The following is a 25,817-nucleotide window of genomic DNA, read 5'->3' as shown; positions in this document are numbered from 1 at the left end:
CTCTGCGGCAGAAAGATTATTGGTGTAATTAAAACTGTATGGTACTGTTATGGATACAGAGTAGGTAGACCAATGGATTAGTTTGGAATATAGAAGGATGTAAAATTTTCTGTAATTCATAAATCTATAAAGATGATATTATAAATTAGGTAGGATAAGTTACTGTAGCAAATAGCAAATTGTGGGTTTTAATCTGAGTTGCATGGAAAGGGGCCCATACAAGTCTGTGAAATTATGCAAAACTATGTAAATGTATAGACTTTTCTGCAGAAATGGTCCATAGTTTTTAATTAGATTCTCAAAAGTATCTTACTAATTAACCCAGAAAAGATTGAAAATAATTGTAACTGGCCACCCATTTCTTTCTGGGCTTTGTACACTAAACGAATTCCAGGTAGATTAAATGCTCAAACTTGCAAACTTAATGTACTAAAAAGCAATTGAACAAACACTGATATTCTTAGAAATGGAGAGTCTAAGCACTTCAGGAATGATAGACTAAAGATCTCTGCAAATTACCTTCTCCGTAGAGGGAATGATAACACTAGCAAAATTGTCAAAATCAACTTTTCCAGAACTCTGAATATTAACCAAAGGTTTCAGTAACCCAAGGAGTATTTTATTCAGCAAAAATAGTTAAAGCTCACTAAGAACAGCAAGATTCGTAGATTTTAGCTTGCTTTACTCCCACCCTCTTTTCTCTAGTTGCATAGTAGATTTAAAAAGTAGTAGCTTCACAACAATGATAGCTATGAAAAACAGCAGTGTAGAAGCCACTAGAATGGGCAGACTAAATTTGGAGCTCCACAAAAAAACAAAAAAAAACACACACAAAAAAAGCACCGTTCTCCAGGGAATTGGTTTGACCTATCTGATAGCTTCCCAGAGTGTCCCCATTTGCTTAGAGCTTGTGTATTAGGAGAGCCCTATCCTCATACTGTTTGTGAAAAACAGTAAGTGGCAATTGTTTAACCTGTGCCTGAGACAGAAATACCACTTGGTCAAACAAGCCTGGCCAAAAAAACTTAAAAGGGACATTTGGGAAATGTGATTATTATAGGTGGCTTTGAAAAGCTCCAACTTTTAAAAATAATCCTGGATTTCTTGAGGGTCATGCATATGCACTAGGTTGTGCACCTGCCCAGGAAAGACCTGAGAATACCCTAATCTCTCACCACTGACTGATTTTGATTCTGTTCAAGCAAAAAGTGAAGGCTAAGACAGAATTGTAAACTGGTAGTGTTAAAGGTGTTACCCAGCACCCATACTCCCCGGGAAAATGATGGATCACTTATCCAATTCAAGGTATTTAAGGAATTCACTATCTAATTATTTGCTGACCACCTGGCTAACTCAGCAGAGACCTCAGTGGCTATACATGACAAAAAATACAGACTTTGCAGAATTAGGTCAGGAAAGTTACGAGACAAATAACAACAAGAACAATGACTCCTGGGAGCTGAAAGAGATCTGATTTCTAGAGTTGCTATATTATATTATTTTAACGTCCATTTTTATCAACAGTAGGAGATAGGCAAAGAAACAGGAAGGTATGGCTCATGTGCAGCAAAACCAAAGCAGTCAATGGAAGATACGTTGATATTGGACTTAACAAGGACAAATCTGCTAGTATAAATATGTTAAAAGAATTAAAGGAGATCATTTCTCCAGATTTATAAGCCTCCTCATCTTATACATTATGTGTATGTATGCTCTTCATAAACTAGCACTAGAAGTTGTTGAAGGATTGCTCTGTTTTTAAAAGTGCCCCTCTTTGTTATAAAAACAAGATTGCAGATACATGGATGTACGCTTATTTTCCTTCCTACTGTTACCTGCAACTCAGAGAGTACTTTTCATTTGTTGGAGGGGAAAAGGCCCTAACCTCCTATCTTGCAGTTTATAATTCTCTTACACCATATAGCAAATTCAGATACCTACTTATTTGACTGACCTTCCCACTGAACTGAGAACTTCCTAAGTGTCTCAATCATATTTATGTTGTGGAGGCCCTAGCCCAATATGTAGCTTATAGAATGTGTTCCAGAAAACTAATCATTGTCCTTAAATATCAGGATCCAAAATATCATACAATTAACTCGAGAAGATGACTTACAAGACTTAATTGTATTCACCCAAAATTCTCAAGTAAATACATAAACATCATTTCATTAATTAATCAACATTAATTCCAGAGAAAGGCAAATTGGAAAAAGCAATAAAGTACTACAGTTTGGTTTGTAAAGAACTCTGTAATTAATTATCCTAAGTTACCTAAGTTGCAGGACCAGAAATATAGTTTATAAATAGACTTTACCCCTAGGCTTCTAATGATAGGAATGTGAAATTCTGCCTCTTGAGCTTGTCCATACCCTTATAATCATGGGATTTTAACTGTGAGTTTCAGATTTGTATTTAATGTCCTTGTTACTACTTTTAGGGAAATACCTGGAATGTTAGATATTGCAAAAGTTGACAGAGTGTCATTGTCTCTTTTAACTTTAACAGAAAACAATAGTTCTCTATGTTTACATTTCACTTACCTGGCTTTATTCTCTACAACTATTTTAGGCTGGTAGCTAAAAATCTATTTTTATGGAAGTCTTTCCTCAGCTCTGGCTGCGGGAAATAGGAATATAATAAGAGTGGTAGTGGTGGTGGGGACGGCAAGAACTTTTAACAGTAGCAAGGTCACTAATTCACTTCTGAGTACCAGACCGTTCTCTCCTGGTTTTTTCATGTGTGATTTCATATAATACAAGAGGCAGAAATGATATCTCCACTTTTACAAATACAGAAATTAAATCTTAGATAGATTGTGTAACTCCTTAGAAGAGATAACAGGCTGTACTCAGATCAGAGGGCGTTACTCCAAAGGCAGTAACCTACGCTGTTCCCTCTCCCACTGTTCTCATCTCACGATAAAGCACACATTGCTCTCAATGGTTATTTCATCTATAGGTAATTTCAGCCGCAAAAACTCAAAGGGGCTATTTATCCTTTCTTTATTTATTCAGTAATATTTATGGAGTATCTACCATGCATCAGCTCTGTTGGAGGTTCTGGGCATGCAGCATCAAAGAAGATAGACAGGGTCCCTAGGCCCTCATGGAACTTACACCCAAGTTGAAAAAGACAGTGAATAGGGCAGTTCCATATAGTGATATGAACTGTGGAAAGGGTTATGTGTTTCACTGAGAATGGGTGGTAGAAGTTTTATTTAGATAAGGAAATTAGGGAAGAAGCCAGACTCAAAAAATTTACATGTTACAATTCTACTTGTATGAAGTTTTGAAGAAGGCAAAACTGATTTAAGAGGAAAGAAATCAGGAGTTGTGGGGGGGGGAGTACTTTTTGAAAGTGATAGAAATATTTTAATCATAATTGTGATGATTACATTTGATGTTTTACCAAAGTATATATTTTATAGTGATGCGTCTTCTTACTGTATATAAATACTACTTTAATAAAACTTTTTTTTAAAACAAATAACTACCAGAATAAATTCTTGGCTATATTGCAATTTGAGATGGTGAGGAGGTTTGAGTTTAATGGGGATAAATAATGGAATTTGTGCATATTAAATTTGAGCTACCTATTCATAATCCTAGAGGAAATGGTGAGTAGGCAGTTAGAAGTGTGTGTCTGGAGTTCAGGTGTGTTGTTAGGGCTGGAGATCAAAACTTGGGATTAATAACCATAGAGATGGTGTCAAAGCCAAATACATAAAAAACAAAAATTTTCTGGATGGGCGGGATTCTACATGACATTCTCTCACTGAATGTAACCATCTTCTACTAGGAAAAATACGGCCACGTCAGATTAACTGTGTAATAGTGCTATATACACAGATTAACTGTGTAATAGCGGAAATAGTCTCATACTTAGGAGGGTTATATTTCAAGGAATATTGTAAAGGTGTTGAAGTTACTGGTGCTTTCTGTATCACACTGCTACGCAGATTAAGTGGCCAGAGCTTCATTCCAGTTTCTAGGAAGCTCAGGGTTATGAGTCTAAACAGCAGCTCCTACCACCCTCTGCCCACCACCTGTCTGGTTTCAGAGGCTAGCATGCATTCCTTCCCCTCGTTCTTCCCTAGTCTGTTGTATGCATACAGCCTGAAGAATACTGTCTGGGGAACTACAGACTGTTTGAATATTGACTAGGAAGCTAGGAAGCTATCTTTTTAATTTTAAGATTCAGGTCATTTCATAGCACTCAAAGTTAATTAAAAGAATTAAAATAAAATTTATTTTATCTAAAAATAAAACAGAATTAATAGCAATTAGCAATTTTGACCACTAAGTCACACTAGAAATAAGGAAAAGATGGAGTTCTGCAAAGGGAAAAACAGTATAAACTTAAATAACTAAAATTACTCTACAAAAGTAAGGAAGACAAAGAGCTTTGGCTTTATAATTTACCTGTAGATTTTCTCTGTGTTAATGCTGGCACTAACTGAAGAGATAATGTTAAACTATGACAGAAAATGCAATTCCTAAGGATTGGGGCACATATTTCTCTGAATTGATTTGAGAGATAATTTTGTTTGGCCTTCATCATAAATTAAGACTAAGAGTGTGGATTGAGTGGGCTTTTTTTTTTTTTCCTGAAATATTCAGAAGAAAGTTAATGACTCTGAGTTTTTTGGTTTTCATAGTAAATGAATTCTGTGTCCCTTGAAAATTGTTAACAAAAGGAAAGTACATTTGTTACTGACACCAAAAAGGGCAAAAAGAGGAGTCATTAATTTTGCTGTTCTAGCAAAGTCCTGTAAAAGGACTCCAGGGCATACAGACACTTAAACGATGTCTGACGTTGGAAGCTCTTCATAATAGTTTATAACCACAGCCACTGTAATTTGGGGTTATGTTTCCCCCAAAGCCACAGACATTACAATCAGTGGTTAAATTTTCTTTAAGAAATTCAGCATTGCCACCTGACCCTTCTTTTAAAAAAGGAAATAGCATTTCTATTTTAGCTTAGGCCAGATAATTTCACAACACTGAAATAATTTTTCTGTACTGACTTACTTAGCTTTGATTCATTAGTTTGTTTGAAAGTTTTTATTTGTAAAAACTTTAAAAGCCACCTAGTTAATTAAAGGTAAAAACTTAATCACATTTTTTTCAAAATTATTGCACTTAGGGACAAGTAACAAATAGTGCATCAATTATCTTCTCATCTCTCAAGACCTTTCCCTCCTGCTATATTTCCTATTTTCATTCAGTGAGACAACTATCTACCAAGTTGCCCAGTCCAGACAACTGGAGATTTTCCTAAACTCTCCCTCTCTCAACCCCATTTTGATACATTAAAACCTTTCCATTTTACCTGAGAGAATCCTTAAGTGTACACCTCCGGCCCGCCATCACTGACTTCATCGTGGTTCTGGTGGTTTACCTTGACCACCTACATCGATTTCTTGGCTTCCACTTTTGTCCCCTTTCAATTTGGAATAAAAAAATGAATGAACTTTAAATTCTTCAGTGTCTCCCCATAGCCTATAGGATCACGTTCAAGCTGCTTAGCATGCACTATAAATCTTTGAGCACATGAAATAGAAACTTTCAGTGACCCGGTCCCTACTTATTCAGTTCATCTGCTGCCATTCTCCTTCACATTTCGTGCTTTTAGTACCAAACTGCTGGTACTCATATCATGCTGTTTGATGGCATTGGGCCTTAGTCACACTGTACCTTCAGCCTAGAATACCGTCACTTTCCTAACTTGCAAAATCCACTCATATCTAATAACTTAGCTTTTTATTTTTTCCTCCAGAAAACTTCTTTTTACATTTCTTAGATTAAATCAGTGTTCTTTCTTCTTCTTTGACATTCAGTATATAACTATACCACTACCCGGGCATATTATATTTAAAGATTCTGTTTCTCTGTTTTCTCCCCTAGATTTAAGCAACCCAGAAGTAGGAGTTAAGTCTTGAAAACTGCAATAGGTTATAAGATGGTATAGAACCAACATTGTTTTAAGGAGACATATTAATCTTTTAAAAATGTACTTGATCTCCATCAATACAATTTAGCTCTTTTAGAGTTTTGCCTGCCTTTAAGTGATACATTTTACCGAAAGTGGGGTCACCAAAAACAGTGCTTTGAGTGTTGTCATCCTTTAAAAACATATTAATCAGATTGTCTGTGGGGTGCCAAACTGACATGATTCTTATTGTTATTCAAGGAAATAGTAATCAGGGAGCAAAAAAAAAAAAGAGTGATTACTTTTAGCTTCAGCAAAGGATTACTTTGAACAGCTTGTATAGATTTGCAGTAAAGTGATGAGTGGATGCATGAGTCCAAATAGAATTCTTAGGTAAAGTCGTATACTTTCTTTCACTGGTCTGATAGAAGCATTGCATTCATTTCCATATCCATGTATTAAGAGAGATATTTCCAAATCAGAATGAAAGCATCTTAGATATTTATTGGTGTCCCTTAGCAACTGTTCCTCCTTTCCCAAAGTGATACTTTTTATCTCTTAGCCATGTGGTGTAGGTGAGATTTAACCTACTTTCTAATTTTAGGCATAAGCCCTTATTTACTTAGGCTTATAATGATTATGTCCTACCCTTATGTTAGCAGGTTCTAAGAATTCACACATTTTCTGAGTCAAGGCTGTAAGGCTCCATTTTGGAACTTGCTTCCTCAGATATATAAACACTGTCATTCACAGTAAGAAAATGGGAAAAATCCTTGGAACTGTTAATAACCCCCTTGGGACCATATGTGTAGAACTATTGTGAGAATGGATCCTACCCCAAAGGCAGAGCTAAGAACTGGAAATGGAGAAATTTGCATCCTTGATCACATCGCTTGAACACTAATGGAAGCATACCCTTAGTTTTTTCATGTGAGACTGCAAATTGTTTTTAAAGTCAGTTTGTGAGTTTTCTGTTACCCTGTGATCAAAAGAATAACTGATTACCAAAATAAATATGCTAAGAAGTAGATGGGATTGGGTGTGAGTCCTAGCCTGTGCTGAAGAAACCTTGACCACTTTTTAAAAATGTATGAGACTCCATTTTCAGATCTGTAAAGTGGGATTAATAATACCTGCTTTACAGAGTTGCTATGAGGCCCTTGGAAACGTTTTAAAATGAAAACTGAGATAGATTTATGCAACAGCTTTAGACACTATAAATATCATGTAAAAAAGTATTGTGGGCAGATGAGTAACAGAGCAGGAAACCTTGTCACAACTATAGAAGGTATTGGAATATTTAGTTGAGAGAAGAGAAAAATAAAGGTATAGTAACATTCTTCATTTCTTTGAAGGACTATCATAAAATGAGGGTTTTTTTCTATTTAATTGAGGGGGAGTATATGTTAGAAGAAGTAGGTAAAAAAAAAAAAATTTAACTCTGTACAGTATAAAGCTACCATATCACAATTTATCTAGCAAAAAGGATACCATTTTTATCCAGGATTTTGACGAATGGATTGGGTGGAAGATTGAAGAATGTATATATTGAAAATATAATTTCTACTGTCATTTTTTGGTTTAGGGATCTGTTTGACTTTCGTGTCATTATAGTTACATGGCAATTTCCAACTCCACAGATTTATAACTAATTACTAACATTCTGGAAATCGGCCACTCTTATAGTCATTGAAAATGCTCTCTTAGAAATAATTACTGTAAAACCCCTTTTAAAATATTTATATTGCCATTTTTAAAACATATGATTTAAGGAGATAGCTGTGTACATGAGCCTCTGAAACTGATTCTGGGGATGAAATGGAAGTACGCATACATCACTATCTTACTAACTTTAAACACCAAATTATCATTGCCTTTGTAATTTTATTTTAGCACTTTTTACATTATATTTTGCTTAACTTTGCTGTGTCTTTCACACAGATCTCTGTTAGGTCCCAGAAACTTTAATTATAAGTATCATTGATGAGTCATCAATAAAGACCCAGCTGAAGTTCATTCACTTACTTCGTGTAGTGTCTAGAACATAGTCTGTGTTGTTGCCCAGACGGCTGCCGGTGTTTTGATATGTTACTAGTACTATTATTATTATTATTATTATTACAACCATCTTAACCACCTTTGTCATTTTAACACCTCGCTGGGTGCTAAGAATAATAAACAGTGAGTGAGTGGAGGTTTATTGTGATTACGGAAGGCAGTAGTTTCCCAGCTGCCTCTAGGTGCCCTGGGTGCTGCAGGGTGTTTTCAGTATTAGAGGGCAACACACAGATACTTGGGATCTTTTGGAAACCAGGTAAACTACTAGGTTGGCAATACTAATTTCTCTTACATTCCTTTCTAGTACATCATGTCGTAGTGACGTTAGGTTTGGGGGTTGCTGTGATAAAAAGCAAGTATCATGCAAATATCCCTGTGGAACAGGAAGTCAGAGTGTCATTGTCTGATCTTTGCCAGGAAGCTATGAAATTCCTGCTATGTACAGAACTCTTATGAATAAGGAATTTGGGTTACAGATGAAATTAAAGTATTTGTGTTTCAGTTTTTATATATCATCTTTTCAAATGGCTGCTGTGTTATGACCTAACCAGTTAGTAAATGAAACAATTGGGTATTTCTTTTGGCCTGGAGGGCACAGTAGAAAAAATTATTGAGGCAACAAGGGAACTGTGAACTGAGAAAGTTTGGAAAGATTTACTCTAGGGTGCTCCCACCACACAGTCGCTCTGGGGAACACATAGATAAGTTATAATCCCTACCCTTAAGTAGATTTTCTTTGCATTGGAGAAACAAATTGACTTATTGAAGATGAATTTGAATTGTGCATCTGTACTCTGTACCAGATACTATATTAGGTTCTAGTCATAAAGAATATGAACTGTAATAAATATAATCCCTGATTTCAAAGAGATCTCAAGTTGGTAAGATAGATAAGTAAAGCAGCTATTACAGTGGTGAGTTGTGGAGTGCTTTGAGATATAAAATATAGGTTGCTCTTTGAACACCTACAGGGGGTGCTAAACCCACCACCTTGTGAAAAGATGTGGAAGATCTAAAGCATTTCAGGGAACATTACAGTTGATGCTGCTCAGACTGAGTTGTGCAGAAGGAGTACATTTGATCATCACAGGAGGAGGCTAAGGGGAACTGACTTCCACCAGAGAGAGCATGGCATGTCCAGGGAACTGCCTATCAGATACTGGCTATGAACATGACAAATGATAGTTTTTGCAGAGATTACAAACCTGAATGAAACTGCCACTGTGTTCAGTGACCTTACAGTGAACTAGGGAATGTGTCAAGTGCATAAATTGCTCCAGTGTGAGGAAGGATGAGATGCATGATAAAGCACATATGGCTGAGGCATTTGATAGAAATTATAATAGTGGTTATCTCTGGTGGGCAAAAGCATGAGAGAACTTTCTGCAATATCTAGATGCTCTTTATCTTGATCTGGGTGGTAGGTGAATGGGTGTATGTGTATATGAAAATCCACAGAGCTGTACATACACTTAAGGTTCGTGCATTTCAGTATGTGCAAATTTTTTTAAAGCTATGCACAAAGGAAAAATAATGTAGTTATTATTAAAATAGTATTTACTTAAAATTGTGAGAAACATCTAAGTGATGCTTCAAAGGAAAATCATAGTCTTAAATCATGTATTAGAAAATAGAAAAGACTGGAGAAGAATGGGCTAACACCCAACTTACTAATACAGTTTGAAAAGAAAGAATAGGATAATCCAAAGAAAATAGGAAGAAATAATAAAGTTTATGACAGAAATTTACAACATAAATTGTAAAGTTTCAAAATATTATCATTTCTTTAAAAAGAAATAAAATTCACATATCTTTGACAAGATTGATGAAGATGTTATTAGTGGACATTGTCAGAATGAATCAAATGACCTAAAATAGATGCAATACAGATTTTAAACATGATATAAGCAATATAAATAAATTAGTACCAATCAGCTGTAAAGCTTAGACAAGATGAAAACTTGTCAAGAAAAATATAAATTGCAGAACTGAAGCAAGAAGAATTAGAAATGCGGAACAGTTCTATAGCTATAGAACAAACTATAGTCTAAAAATAATCATGTATCTTTAGAAATAAATGTAGATACACACTCGTTTCCGGTAGATAAAACGTAATTCACCTCTGCTTGAGTATTGGCTGGGCTTAGTTGTTCATGTCTAATTGAATAAATTATAAAAGGGAAAAAATGTTTTAACTTTATAGCCATAAAACCTGGCAGATACCTTGTTAAACAAATGATCAAGGTTAACACAGCCAGTGATAAATCATGTTTAAGGCCACACTCCCCTCATATGATATAATGAGAAGTATGCTTCATCTCTGTGGTATTCTTCCCCCAAATCAGAACCCTAGTCTAATTATGAGAAAAAAAGAGATAAATCCAGATTTCTTCAAAATACCTGAAAAGTGTTGTAAAGGAAAGACTGAGAAACTGTCAGAAATTAGAAGAGACTAATGAGATATGATGTCTGAATACAACATTTTACTCTGGATTAATCCCGGAACAGAAAAAAGACATTAGTGGAAAACCTGGTGAAATACAAACAAAATCTATCATCTATTTATTATTATCGTGTGATGTTAATTTATTTTTTAAAAATTAATTATTTTTATTAACATGTAATGTATTATTTGTCCCAGGGGTACAGGTCTGTGAATCATCAGGCTTACCCACTTCACAGCATTCACCATAGTGTGACGTTAATTTCTTATCTTGATAAATGTACCATAATTATGTAAGATGTTACTATTAGGGGAAATTGGGTAAAATGTGTATGAGAACTCTTGTACTACCTTTGCAAGTTTCTGTAATTCTAAAATTATTTCCAAGTAAAAAGTTTAATCCATTGTTCCTAACACGTATTTTGTTAAAAAGAACAGACAGTATACGTGTCTTTGTCCACCCCCTTCTAAAACTCCACTGAAATAAAAACTAGTGAAATGGAACCCTAAACTAGAAACTGAGAAGACCAGTATATATTGTAGAAACTCCTAAAGGCTTGTTTGTGGCACCAGAAACTTCTGGATGTGGGAATGAAGGGGAGAACTCAACTAGAAGGAAAGATTGAAAGTCTATTTAATAAGCAGTTAGGCCCCCACACGTTTTTTCCACTTCTGACAGAAACCTTGGGTTAATTCTCTGGAAAAAAAATAAAATGTAGGGTCTCTGGACCAGGGATAACCAAGGCAAAGTGGACATGGGGTTGGGGGGAGAGCAAGGTGAAAAGTTTCATACTACTTATGAAGAACCTTAGCCATTTTTCCAGCCCAGCTCTCAGAATGCCTACAACCAGACAGGAAATTGGAAGATTCTTTTCTGAGGAATTTAGACAGCCCAAGATAAAAGACCTTGGGTCTGATACCAATACCAAATGTATTGGTATCAGAAATTGCCCCAAGGAAACAACCGAGCCAGATTACTCTGCTATTAAGATCACAGTCCATAAACCACAACTGCAAGCACGGAGATGTTACTCAGCATTTTAGTGCTCTCCTCTTTAAACACGAGCAAATAGTCAAGTATGAACAGATAACTTCCCTGAAAAACAGGGAATAAAACACTCTGTAAAGTGTGGAAAGTTAAAAAGAAACTTGTTAAGGTTCTTAAAGTTAAGAGAAGATTTTACATCTATGAAACAGGAAGAGGATGCTATTTTTAAGCCAAATAAAAGATTAGAAATCTAAAATGTACTAGAAAGTTAAAAAAAAAAAAAGATGAAGTTGTAAAAGTCTTCCAGAGAAAAGGGTATTAAAAAGAAAAGAAAAAAAAAAAAACCTCAAAAAATAAAAACAAAATAGGAGTGAAAAGAGTAGAAAATTAGCCAGCTTAGGAGGTTCATTAGCTGAATCAAAGGATTCTTGAAAAACAGAAAATAGAATGCAAGAAATAATGTATTTTTAGTATTATTATTATTAAAGTAAATCTCCCAAGTTGAAGGACATGAGTTTTTCGTGAAGAGCATGAGATTGTAAGACCTAAGTTTCTAAATAGACCTGTAACTAGGTTTGTCATGAAATTTTTGAGAAATGGGGATCAAGAACATGTGTAAGACTTCTTAGAGAAGAAAAAAAACTTACACAATTGAAGAGGTATCAAAATCAAACTTCTCAAAAACCTTTAAAACTGAAAAAATTTCCAAGCTAGAAATCCACACTTAGCCAAACTATAAATTAAGTGTAAGGGTAGAACAAAGTCATTTTTCAGACAAAGGAAATACCAAAACTTTTATTTTCCATGTGCCTTTTCTCAAGAATCTCCTACAGGAGGTACTCTGTCAAAACAAAGGAGTAAACCAAGAAAGAAAAATTCAATGGTATCCAGAAAGCTGGAGTTGCATAGTTCAAGAGCCATGTAGTGAATTTCCAGAAATACACCTGAGAGAGATCCAAATTAGACAGTTATGTAACAGACCTAGAGAACAACCAATCCAGTATGGAAATATGTCCACGAGATATGTTTCCAATGCAATCAACATAATAGAAGGCCTGATATCTTTGAATATACTGAGAAGAAGATGTTTGGACAATTAGATAAGAATTTGGGAATCAGTTCATAATGCTTATTCGCTCAGGCCAATATAATGTGGCTGTAGTAACATAGGATCATCAAGACATATTCTCGGGCAATTCTGTCCAGATGCTAGGTAACAATGCCTGAGCTAGTCTGCTAGAGCTTGGGAGATCGATCACAAGAAGGAGAAACAAGCCTTCCTACCTGAGGCTACTCAGTAGTGGCAGCCACATCAGCCCCAACAGTTGACTTCATGTGCATGGAAGACCCCAGCCAAGACTAAAAGTACTGTCCAGTTGAGTCCAGCCCAGGTGGCTGACTTGGAGAATCATGACCTAAATCAGGGATTGACAGTCTTTCTCTGTAGAGGATCATATAGTAATAGTTATAGGGTTTATGGCCTATCAGGGCTTAATCAAGAATATTATGTAGGTGCTTACATAACAAGAGGATTAAAAACTTCACAAATTTTATTGATGAAATTCAAAATCTAATGATTATTTATTTTAGAGAGAGCGCATGAGCAGGGGGAGGTGCAGAGGCAGAGAATCTCAAGCAGACTTCCCACTGAGCATGGAGCCTGACACAGGGCTTGATCTCAGGATCCTGAGATCATGACCTGAGCCAAAAACCGAGAGTCAGACACTTAACCGACTGAGTCATCCGGATGCCCCAATAATATTTGTTAATAACATAAATCCAGTGACAATAGGATTTTCCTTGGGGAAGATAACATTTTGCTTAATTGTGGTTCAGAGTGAGATACACCTAACATGAAAAATGGCTGCAAAACTCATTAATGCTGATATGTTATGAGATTCTACATATATCATTAAAAATGCCTAATGCAGGTAGAGACTATCAAATATTGATATCGTCAGTGAGCATATGATTTTAATTGAGCATATTCATTACATTATAGAATTAGGTTATTCTATTAATATTTTACATTGAGCATATCACTACAGTGTAGGTTAATTACTTCCAGTTGAAAGTTGGGTGAAAGTTTCTTAACTGCACAGTAATTGGATTTTGAAATATAGACATTTTATTTGTGTTTGCATCAATGTCTGATGGAACTGTAGTTTGAACTCATAAATTTGTATAGGAGTGGAAGTCTCAATTTTACTAACAGTAAGGCAGCTTGACTTGACTCATGATTCAAACACTCATTTTCTTTTTTTTTTTTTTAACACTCATTTTCTAAGGTACATTTTCACAACCATGTGCAACATTTTAAATAATCTATAATTATAAAATATGCATACATTGTGTATTTAAAAAAAAAAAGAAACACACAGTTGCCCCAGAGAATTTCTGATACTATGGTTTATAGCGCACAAACCAGAATTGAGTTGATTGCTGAAATTTGTTCCATAAATAATTTAACTGTGTTTATAATCCTTAACTAAATTACCCTGAAAAAGAACAAACACCGCAGATCATTTATTAGTTCATGATACTATGATTACTGAAATGTATGGTAGGTTAATGGAAACTAAAGCATAGCTATACTTCTGAGCAATAAGGAGAAATTAAAACTCTTAAATAAAATGTCACATAAACCTTTAGCCCTAAATGATATTCATCATGACGTATTTAATTGTTATAGCATAGAAACTGATTCCTAATCATTCAGTTTTTAAAGAAATTAGTATATAGAACTCTTTTTTTCCACATTCAAAAACTAGCTGTGTAATCATTTGGATATGATTTCTTGCAGAGATCCTATTTTTTTTGCATATATTTTAGATAAAAATATTTAAGATAGGATGAGAAACATAACTGATATATTTTGACAGATCACAACATATATGCCAATGGATGTCCCTCCAAACTATTGGCCTTACAGCTGTGGTTCTCAGCTGGCGGCAATCTAGTGAGTAGAGGTCAGAGATGGTGCTCACCCCAGGACATCCCCCCACACCTCCCAGCGAAGAATTATCGATCGTGTTGAGGCTGAGAAACCTGCCTTAGAGAATATACCGTGTTCCAGTGGCATAACCATTCCTAAAATATTCTGGGAAACACTCATTATAATCGCCTATTTGAATATACTCACTGGTGGCAAATCTTCATTCCCTGTGAGGTATATTTTATCTTAGACCGATCCTCATGTCTCATAGGGAATTCAACAAAACATCTAGGCAGACATTCACAGGCACTTTGTATACTTGCACATAAAATTCACTCATTATTTCCAACTAATTCAGAATTTGGTCTGGTTAGAAAATGGATGGCTTAACCTTTACTTTTTATATTATAGTCAGAGGAATGTATTTATTGGCAAGTATTTTTTAAGGATGGATTTCACAACCTTGACTGTCACCGAATTTTCAACTGGAGAGAAGAGTTGAATTAAGGAACTTTTTTTGAAAATGGCTCTTTATCAGCTCAGAAACCAAAGAGGATCCTCAAAAATGTGGATTGAGCAGATAATAAACTCTACACCCTCCCAAAAGCCAATGGAAGAATAGATTAACTAATTCTTCATGTTTTTTCTGGATATATCCTTTTTGTTTAAATTGAGGTTTTGCTTTCAAACAAGTCTGGTCACATTTACTGGTATGACCCTTGCTACATAGAAATTCTGGTTGATATTTAGTGTGGCATGGATTTGTCTTTTACATTGAAATAATCCAGGTCTACAGTTCTTATCTGCAGTTCTAAAATTCCAGAAGCTCTGAAGGCTAAGGATTTTATAACTCAACTATTGGCAAAACCTGACCTGAACTGATGTGAATATTTTTATACTTTTAATTTATTTTTAATTTATACTCTAGAACTATTAATGTGTTATATTTCAGGGGCTTAGTAATATATTTTGCCTTTCTAAAATATGAAAATTTTCAAAGTTCAAATTAATGTGAAACCAGTAAGAATTCTAATAGTAGGTGATTTTAGTTTAAATAATTTTATTCGTTCTTATTTTTGTCTTCATAGGTTTTCAACTTTAATCTTTACAAATAATTAAGGAAACAACAGTACTCTATTATTTTATCAATGGAACTAAAGCTTAATATATTCAGTGATTGAAGATAAAATGGTAACCATTTTTCAAAGTTACTGCCATTATGGGAATTAGCAGATTTGTGACTTCGTTGTCTGTTTTAATAAATGAACCCCAAAAAACTTATGAGCATACCAGTATTGAAGTGGAATGAGGAGATAAGATCAGGCAGATGATAAAAGATGATATGTATGCTCCTAATATTTCTATGAGACTTGCTGAATACCAAATAATAATCTTTTTAAAATACAGAATAAATTTAGATGTCATTCTCCCTCAAATAAGTGAAGGTTTAAAGAACTAATGGGACTCTGGGGCGCCTGGGTGGCTGTGTCATTAAGTGTCTGCCTTTGGCTCAGGTCATGATCCCAGGGTCCTGGGATCGAGACCCGCATTGGGCTCCTTGCTAGGCAGGAAACCTGCTTCTCCCTCTCCCACTCCCCCTGCTTGTGTTCCCTTCCTTGCTATGTCTCTCTCTCTCTCAAAATAAATAAATAAAATCTTTTAAAAAAAACAACAACACACTAATGGGACTAAATGTAATCTAGGATGTAAGAAAACAGCCACTTCCATGGACTGCTTATTGAACAAAAATGTGTACAAAAAGTCAGAAGCTACAAGAGAACTCAAAAATTACATACTTTGGCCAAAATGATTCTACTTCTTGAAATCATCTACAGAAATATCTAACATGCACCACAAAAATACATATATGGATGCTTAGCACTGCTTTATTTTATTAAAAACAACCATAACACACATGAATAAGGATAAAATAAATTCTTGCATATCCATGCAATGGAATGTAAATCATATTATGAAGGAATGTATCATGGGTTGAAGTATTCAAAATATATTTTAAGTGTAAAATACCAGTTAGAAAATAGTATGTACAGTTTGAGCCCCACCTTCTTTATACCCAAGTGTGATGATGTGTGTATATGGTTTTGTGTTCATAATTTTCTTCATTTTCAAATTTTCTGCAGTAATGTATCCACAACAGGAAATTCTTTATATTATTTCATATTTCCTGGGTTATATACACATATCTAAAATAATTGGGAAAAAAACAAACAAAAGTAAGCATTCGCTACAGAGTAAAGAGTCCTCAAGACTAACAGAATGAAGCAAATATTCCCACAAAATTTCAAGGCATTTTCTAACTGGTCGCCTGAAAAGAAGGATGCTGCCTATATAGATAAGTGCAAGTTAAAGAAGTTTATTTCATGGCATTCATCCAATCCATGATATGCTATGTTAGCAGAAAGCATACTTTCTGAAAAGCGTTGTACTTGTTTTTCAGTTTTAGCCTTTTTTTCTCCTTATCTGAAATTCTGAAATCTCCGAGGTACTTGATTACAATTTCAGTGAAATAGGAAGTACCACTTTTCTCCCCAGATTCCTCATGTCAAATATTAGCACAGAGGGTGGAATTTTTACCTCTTATTCATGGTGTCCAGCTCTCAACATCTTAACCTGGCAGAAGGAGCAAACTAGCTGTAAATCTTCACCCAGACCACACTTGATTACTGTATGATGGGAAAATTAAACGTGAATAAAACAGCTAGAGCATTAGGGTGTTCTTGGAAGAATAAACACAAGTTGGAAGTCTTATGTGGATAGTGCAAAGTACAGGAAGGCAATCAATCATGTAAACATCAAATGAAAGGTTGGTAAGGAAGCCATTGGAGTCTGTCAGGCGCTCCCTGCAATAAATGGCTTATTCCATTCCTTTTCCCTTTCACTTAGTTTAGAAAAATGAATTCTGTGGAATCTCTAACATCCTAAAAGACTTTGCAAATTCTTATTCCTGTTTAAAGATACACTTTGGAATGAACTGAACCCATGGCAGAGGAGTTTGAAGTTTATATGAAATGGACACAAACATGTCCTAATGCATACCTCCCTGACTTTTTTTCCTTCCTCCCACAAACAGGAAACTGTTAGGGCAGCAATAATAGAAGAGCAAAAGCGAAGTGAAAAGGCTGTGGAAGAGGCAGTGAAGAGAACAAGAGACGAATTGATAGAGTATGTGAAAGAACAGAAAAGAGTAAGTATTCCCTGAAGGGTTTTACTTTGTGCTTCCATAAACTGAAACTTTGACTTTCACGCAGTAACATGACATTTTAAAATAGTTAAAATGTCCTTTGTCATCTAATTTAAGAATCTCCAAGATTCTTTTTCTGATATAATTATATATTCTGATATCTTTAAACATAAATTCCATCTGTCAACAAAAAGCAACACTGAATAACTTCTTGCTAGACTCCTAGAAATGACCTCTAGCATTTCCAGCATAATTATCTCATGAAGAAAATAGGCAGTTTTAGATTTTTAGGGTTTTGTTTTTTTGTTTTTTTTTTGCCATAAGTTTGTTAATTTCTTACACTAGTTGTTGAAATTTACATACTCCCTTTAGGCCTTCTATGTTAACACTACTGTGGTTCTAGTAGTTTCCAGCACAGTTAGCAAATTAAGCTTCTTCTATCATAGTTCCATTTCAGTAACATAATTCAGAATATACTTCAAAGAATGCAGAATACATATTGAAGCTTTACAAAATAAATGTCACTTCACTGCAGTGTGATCTTACTAAGGTATAAGTTTGAGCAGTGGCTGAAAATAGTGGGTGAAACTTGATTTGTAGTCTTTTCAACAAATCTTTCGTCCTAAGTAATACCCAAGTTAAGAAACACATAAGATGTTTAATGTAATTTCTGTAATAAGCATATTCTAATATGGAACATGGTAAGTTATAGAATAAATTTTCTTATACACAATGTTTTATCTTTTATCTATGTTTGGTATAATATGTTATATATTACAGAAATAATATATTTAAGGATGATATAAAATATAATATTAGGTATAAATATGTAATATAAACATTAGCATTTACCATGTGTTTTATATAATATGTAATAAAAATATAAAGCATGAAACAGTGTATGCATGAGGAAATCTGACACATGATATCTAAACTCAATTGGTGGTCAGATGGCAAACTAAATAGAAAATGTAAGATTGCCCTTCAGTTAGCAGTTAAGTATAAGGCTAGGAGTACAGTAAAGGCACATGACACCAACTTAATTACACACCGTTAATTTGAAGTCAAATTTGATATGATAAAAAGAACATTCTTCCCCCTCAATAGCTACCATTAGGTTTCAACAAAGGAGAATTTGTCAGCTGAGTAAAAATTGCTAATTAAGCTTTCCAGGTGAATTATCCATTCATAGACGCATTTTGTATGGGATTAAATTTTTGTGCTTGTTTTCCAGGTGTTTTTAAAAGCAGTTTCACCCAAATAAATTCCCGATAGGTGCCTCACCTTCTAAAGAGAAAATTCTGGGCTAAAAATAGTTGACTTTTTAGGAAGTAATATATTCCCAGAAAATTGCTATTTCCATATGCCTCCCCAAAATGCTTATTTTCAATAGTCTGGTTTAAAACTAGTCATGCAGCAAAGGAATTATAGATGCTTTCCACATATCTATAGCAATTGTAGTAGTGAAAGAACACAGACTTCAAATAAATTCAGGATGTCTTGTGGGTGTATCCTTTTCTATCAGGTTTTCTTAATAATAATTTTTTAAAATTTTCTTAATAATATATGACCAATCTTTACTTGCGCTCTAAATCAGAACAAGAGATTATAGAGATTATAGAACCAAGCAAACCATAACATTATTTTAGAGTAGTATTTTTTATCAAAATGGAAGCTTTTTCTTAAAAAATTGAAAATTCTGTTACTTTCCCATCAAAAAGGGTCACGTGGCTGCCATAATTAAGATGAGAGCAAGAAATGCCTTTCTAGGAGTTATCTGGTCCCTTTGTGAGCAAATTAACTCTTGAAGAGGATTAACAATGAACTCTGCCGATTTAATCTGTGTTTTCTTATAAATCCTATTAAAGAATTAGTATTCATTTGTATTAGATGAACCAGTTCTCACATGTAGAAACATTCGTTAAATAACAACAAAATGAGGACATTTGATTCTATTTGCACCAAAGTTCAACTTCTTTATGCTTGTTCCTATATGTGGTAAGGGGAATAAATGTAATACCTCCTTACAGAATTGTCCCTAATAATAAACATATAATAAAATGGAACAGCTTACATAAGGACTCAGTAATATGTGCTATGATTTTTATCATTTTCACTGCATTATGAAGGAAAAAAAAAAAAACCCAGAGATTCCTTTGCTAATGAGAAATGTGCTTTTCAGATTAATATTTGGCATTTTCTTTCTTCTGAAGTTTACAGTGTGATTCTAAAAGTTTATTCCATTCTTATTACTAGATTCACAGAAGATTAGAACTGATTTAATCAGTATGGTAGTAGGAAGTTTATTACTTCCACTTAGGGATTTGGGAATTGTTTTTATAACACATTGTGGAATACTTTTAATATTTGAATGTTTCCATCTCTTCAAACAGAAAAGCTATAAAAAAGGAAAATGGGTAAAATATCTGAAATAGAGCACCAACTAATTACTAGACCTCTTTTTTATATAACATTTTAAAAATTCAGATTCTCTATACTCTTCTTCTTTCCAAAACTGGATTTCAGTATTTCAAGTTAATTTGTATGAATATCTTTGGGCTTGGAAATTTTTCACAAAAAATAAGATATCTCATAGCTTATAAAGTCATAGAAGAAACAAAAGTTTTTTAGCAAATTTATAATCTTCTTGTCTCCTTCCAAAAGACTAAATTAGGGCAACTCATCTCTACTTCTTCCTTTGTAAGATGGATTTCTATTTGCATCAGAGAAGAACACTTTTCCAGAACAAAAATTTTCCTTTCTCCTCTCCAGTTTTTTTTAACTAGAGAGTCAACTTGAGATTTTTAGCATTAGACACCTCAAAAGCCCTATAGACCTTAGTTCCAACTGGGCTTACATTCCAGTCTGTGAAGTAATCTTCCCCTTTTGAAGTTTTCAGAAATCTTTGAAGGAAGAAATCTAATGTTGTGTTAGTTCCTGTCTTTATATGTCTTTTGTCCTAAACAATTTTTCCTTTGACCTCATCTTACCCTTACCAAATTCTCTGAAAGGTTGAAATGAAGACTCTTTTCCCTACATCTTTCCCTTTAGTCTTTACTTTTAAAAGATAGTGAAACACAGAATGAAAAATCCAAATGCTTAACTTTTCAAATAACTTGTCCTACAGTATAAGATGTAGGAGAATCACATATAACCGTAGCGGATATTGTTGCTTTTTCTGTGTGTCTGAAGTCAACAAGTTAACTTCAGTTTAATCAATTAGCCAGTCCTTTTAGGTATTACAATGATACCAAGAATTAGAATTAAAATTACACAAGAATTAGAATTATAATGAGAAAATGTTTTACTTTTAAATGCCATTTACCAGTTTTCCTTAAATCAATAGAGATATCATCAAATTTTATAAATACTATTCATCTGGTCTAAACATCTTTGATAGGACAAAGGGGCTACCTATACATGCACTAATTAAGTGAATTATAATTTACACTGAAATTGCATACTAAATTATTTACTAAGTTGGATACATAGTACTTATATTTTTAGTCCAATTCATAATAATAACCAAAAATTAGTATGGAATCAAAATATGCAAACAAGGAGAGCTTTTTAAATGATCAACCAGGAAAATAATTCAGATTAATAATAGATCTGTCCAGTGATAAAAATGACTTTCTTTTAAGTATTCTAAGTAGTAGGGATTTTTTTTAATCCTGTAAAATCTATCTTGTTAAGTCCAGAAAAAATAATTATTATATTGCATTCATAGTTAGCATAGAATTGAAAAGCTGCTGTTTTATAGCCTCAAACTCTTATAAATGTTCCCTTAGTTGATAAAAGTTGTCTGTTTTTTTTAAAGATTTATTTATTTATTTGAAAGAGTGAGTACACACATGTGCACCTGCACAGGGAGGGGCAGAAGGAGTGAGAGGATCTCAAGCATGCTCCCTGCTGAGCATGAAGCCCCATCTGGGTCTTCATCTCACCACCCTGAGATCATGACCTGAGCTGAAATCAAGAGTCAGACGCTTAACCAACTGAGCCACCCAGGTGCCCCCGAAATTGTCTAATTTTTTAATAAATCTAGAAATCTTCATTATAATTTGTACAATCCAAAGAAGAGGTAAATAGGAAAAGATGAAAAGTTTTTAAAATATATTTAATTTGTCTGAGGCAAAAGGCAGGTCAACTAGGTATCTTCAAGTGTAGTGATTTTCACTGGGAAGGCCATAACTGTATTTTATTAAAATTTAAGTTTTGGTCCAAACTCTCTTGAATCATTATCAATTCTGCGTAAGAGGTTGCAAACTGTAACCCGTGGTTCAAATCTGGTTTGCTACTTGTTTTTGTAAATAAAGTTTATTGAAACATGCAGCCATACCCATTCACTTATGTATAATTTTTTAGCTGGTTTTGTGATGCAGCAGCAGGCCAGTTTGATATTCTATCAGGACCATATAATGCAAAATATTTATTATCTGACCCTTTTAGGGAAAAGCTTATCAACTCCTGTTCTAGACCATTACAATCATCTCATGGGGAAAATTTCTTGCTATCAGGCCTTTGAAATGTTTATTCTTTCATTATGCCTCATTGTAACTAGACAGTTGAAATTCCAGAGGTGCCAATCTGGGAAAGATTTTTCTGTCAGTATTAATTACCAGGTAAGGTATTATTATAATATATTAAACCTGGTGATGAGTGGCATAAACTGTATTTTAGACTAAAGGAGATTATATAAAAATGATATAGGCAATACCACATCCCTTGACACTTCCCTAGGGAGGAGGAATTTGTGGTTTATAATGACCTATGGACCTTGGACTAGAATGGAGTGTTCCAACCCATCCCACAAGTTAAGACTGTTACACATGAGCTTGCTATGAGGGAGGAAGTGTGAATAATATTCAGCAAGCAACAACCACTCACAGCCAAGCAGTGATTCCTAAAAAATAAAATCTTGTCCAAATGTAATAAAAGATTATTATTTTTTCCTCTTAAGAACCAGAATTATGGCCTGTGTTTTCTAAATCACCTCCAGGAAAATAATCTTCACTCTAGAGGATCCTTTTAATTTAGATCTTTAGAGAAAACTAAGGAGCAGTTATCTTCACTTCAAAGTTTTTGTGGTCAAGGCATTGTCAGAATTTCTTAATTTTAAAAGGACTCTTTCAGTCCAGTTTTGCTACATATTCTTGAGTATTTGCATCTCAAACTAATTATTAAAAGGTAGTATTTGGCCAAAATGAACTTTGTGATCAGTTCTACAGTTATTTGAATTAAACATGATTTCAAGACAGTTATTTAATATCTTATGGTGCCTTACTTTTCTCTTAATAATATAGAAGTTGCACTGTCTGATCTCCGATGTCTCTATAGCTCTAAAATCTATCAGCACTATTTTTAACATTTTCCCTGACAAGTGATAAATCTTTTGAGGGGTTTTGAATTCTTGGCATAAATAAGTTGCATCATACTAGTTCTTTTATACATTATTTGTTCATTAGTATGGAAAATGACACTTTCTGGCATTCCCCAGCCTTCTGCCTCATTTTCATTCTAATTAATTAGCCTAATTAACTCACTCATACTCATTCTGGGGCAGGCTGTATATTGCCTAGGCAAGAAGCATCTGCCCTTATAACTTTTGGTTTAGGTCTCATAAAAGATAATGTTTTTATCTGACCAAGGCATATTAAAATCAATAACCCCTCACATGTCCTTGTTGTCCTTTCATTCATACCTCATTTTTTGATGCCGAAGGGAATTAAACCTACTCCATACTACCTGTATTTCAGGTTAACCCACAAAAAAAATTTACCTATCATATTTTTAAAATTTCATCCATTTCAAATGGTATAATAACAAATACATAGAAAGACATTTAGATTTAGAAACAGCCAGTGCAAATCATTTTGCCAATTGATATTTCACTGGGTCATAAATTTGTCCTCTCTAAATTTAAAGAATAAAAAGCTTAATTCAGAAGGGATTAGTGAAACCAATGAGATGAATAGGTTTTAAAAGTTGTTTTAGCTTATATAAATGTGCTCTAAAAAAATTATTTACTTTTTTTACATCTTAGAATCTTTGAAAACTTATTTCATACAGTATACCTTAAAATAAAATTTATTGCCATTCTCCACTTTATATTTTAACAGTCTTCTTGATCCTCTTCCTTATTTTTCCATAGTCAGTTGCATAAGCATAACCTTGAAAAAATTTGTTGACACATGAACAACAGTGGTTTCTGGTGAGGCAGATCACTATTGATCATTTCCATTCAGCAGTGGGGTAATTGAAAAGATATTATAGATACAGCTTAATGTTTACATCAAAGCCCATTGTATATCTTTCAGGAAATAACATATGTTCCAATTTAGAATTAAAATGACAATTTATGTATGTACACATAAGAACTAATTAGGTACAGTAATTAATGTGACCTTCAGCTGTTTGGGGGATAGCATTCTGTTGAAAGAAAAAATTTCTAAATCAAAATACAGTAAGTATAAATACTTGTGTTGGGGTCATTTAGTGTCTAAAAATGTTTATCTGTTTGTGTAGTAATTTAAAGTATTCATTTAAATAATTACTCAATCACTTCTTAAATTATCACAATGACAGTTTGCTTTATTCTTCACTGAAAGGTTTTAACATTTTCTTAAATATTCAGATGACTTTTCTCCATTGGTGCATTATATTAAAGTTCCTAAAATTTAGATGGTGGTAAGAATTGATTTAAATCAAGGACAGATCAACAAAATCAAAGTGTCAGTTTTGAGTCATAGATTATGGCAGTTCGGAATTGACACACTGAGATGGGTCATACCAACTGAAGCTTTTACTCAGAATGGCTAGATACCTCATAAAATAAATGATGAGCAACTGGCCCAGAAGGAAAACCAGAGGTCAGACCTAGAGGAAGCACTAATTTCAAAGACCTCGAAATTGAAATGATGATTCCAGGCACTAGTCTAAGGATAGTGTGTGTGTGTGTGTGTGTATGTGCGTGCACATTACTCTCAAGAATATTTCATGATCACAAGTCATAAAACTAGAAAGTGATAGTCTGGCTCCGAAGTCTGAGCTGTTAACCAGCAGTCTAGCTCTGTGGGCAAGATGCAGCAATAAAGAATAGGGACAAGAATTTGTGAATAGGTCAGAAATGAAAATTTCAGGTTAAAAAGCTAAGAACAAGAGGGTAACAGGGACCCGTGTTTCTGTTTCGTTAGCTGTATGGCACTGTGTGGTATCTATCATATCAAATAGCGGTGGAGGACCAGAAGCAACAAGTTCTTTAAAAACCTAAAAGTCTTGTTTTGGAAGGAAAGTATAAAGACATATTAAGTAACTGTGTAAAGACAAAATAATAGCTTAAAGCAATAGTAAACACCATAATATATGGAGTGCTTGGATAAAGGTCAAAAGCATTATGCTGACATAATTGCAATAGAAATCCAGAAGATCGTTTAAGATAGGATGATCAAGGATGGGTTTTTCTTTATTTTGGTTGGATGGAAACTAAAATATGGACTAGGCTATATGGTTAAAAAAAAAAAAAAAGATGGATAATAGTATGTGAGAAACCAAAGGATTTAATCCCTTATAGAAATAAGCTAATTTTATAAAGATTTTTGTTAAAAAGCCCATTTCTAAATTCTTGGTATACCTTTTGGTTGCAATTCTAGAATGTCTTGTTTCATTAAGCTCAGATTATTGGGGGCAGTGGGGATGGAAATTTTATGTTGATTTACCCTTCAGCCAATCTTAGAACTTAAAAAGCATTTAGTCATGCCTGTACTATTTATGAAGGGTCTCCAGTTGTCCTCACTATGCTGCAGCAGCCACAACTATTAACTGTTTAGAAAGAAATGAGGGGCAAAGGGATATTCCCAATGGCCAACATCTTGATCGATCCAGTTATCTACACAGCACGCTTCTGAGTGTGCCCTTGTTATTCCGTCCTAGGTTGTGTACTGTGAAGTTTGTCTAAGTGTTTTTTCTATTCTCTAAAGAAATGTTGAACATCTTTAATAGTCTGAGCACTGTACACAGGACTGTGCTCAGATAAATGAGATAATGAGAGCTTATACCCTTGTATCAATAAAATAATAATAATAGTAATAATAGAATATTTATTTAGCAACTAAAATTTATAAAGGTTTTTACATATACTCTTTGATTCTTATAATCAACTGCATGGTTCTTATGCTGCTTTTACAAACCAGAAAATTAAAGAGTTGGTAGAGATGTTGACTCTTCCAGGGTTTCTTCTAGTAAATAGTATCGTCAA

At 34.1% G+C, this 25,817-nt stretch overlaps 1 protein-coding gene across 6 annotated transcripts in view; it reads left to right on the top strand.

The window, feature by feature from the left end:
• The window catches only part of CCDC91 (coiled-coil domain containing 91), a 289,046-nt gene that overhangs the window by 179,345 nt on the left and 83,884 nt on the right, over positions 1-25,817 (top strand). For all 6 annotated transcript variants that reach the window (XM_032855169.1, XM_032855168.1, XM_032855167.1 and 3 more), the window contains one exon: positions 17,450-17,563. In XM_032855169.1, coding sequence (XP_032711060.1) covers positions 17,450-17,563 — 114 coding nt within the window. The remainder of the gene's footprint in view (positions 1-17,449; positions 17,564-25,817) is intronic.

The sequence above is a fragment of the Lontra canadensis genome, unplaced genomic scaffold (assembly GCF_010015895.1).
Source record: "Lontra canadensis isolate GAN:19392208 unplaced genomic scaffold, GSC_riverotter_1.0 scaffold9, whole genome shotgun sequence".
Taxonomy (NCBI): domain Eukaryota; kingdom Metazoa; phylum Chordata; class Mammalia; order Carnivora; family Mustelidae; genus Lontra; species Lontra canadensis.
The sequence above is the reverse complement of the archived record's forward strand: the minus strand, read 5'-3'. Positions and strand labels throughout refer to the sequence as shown.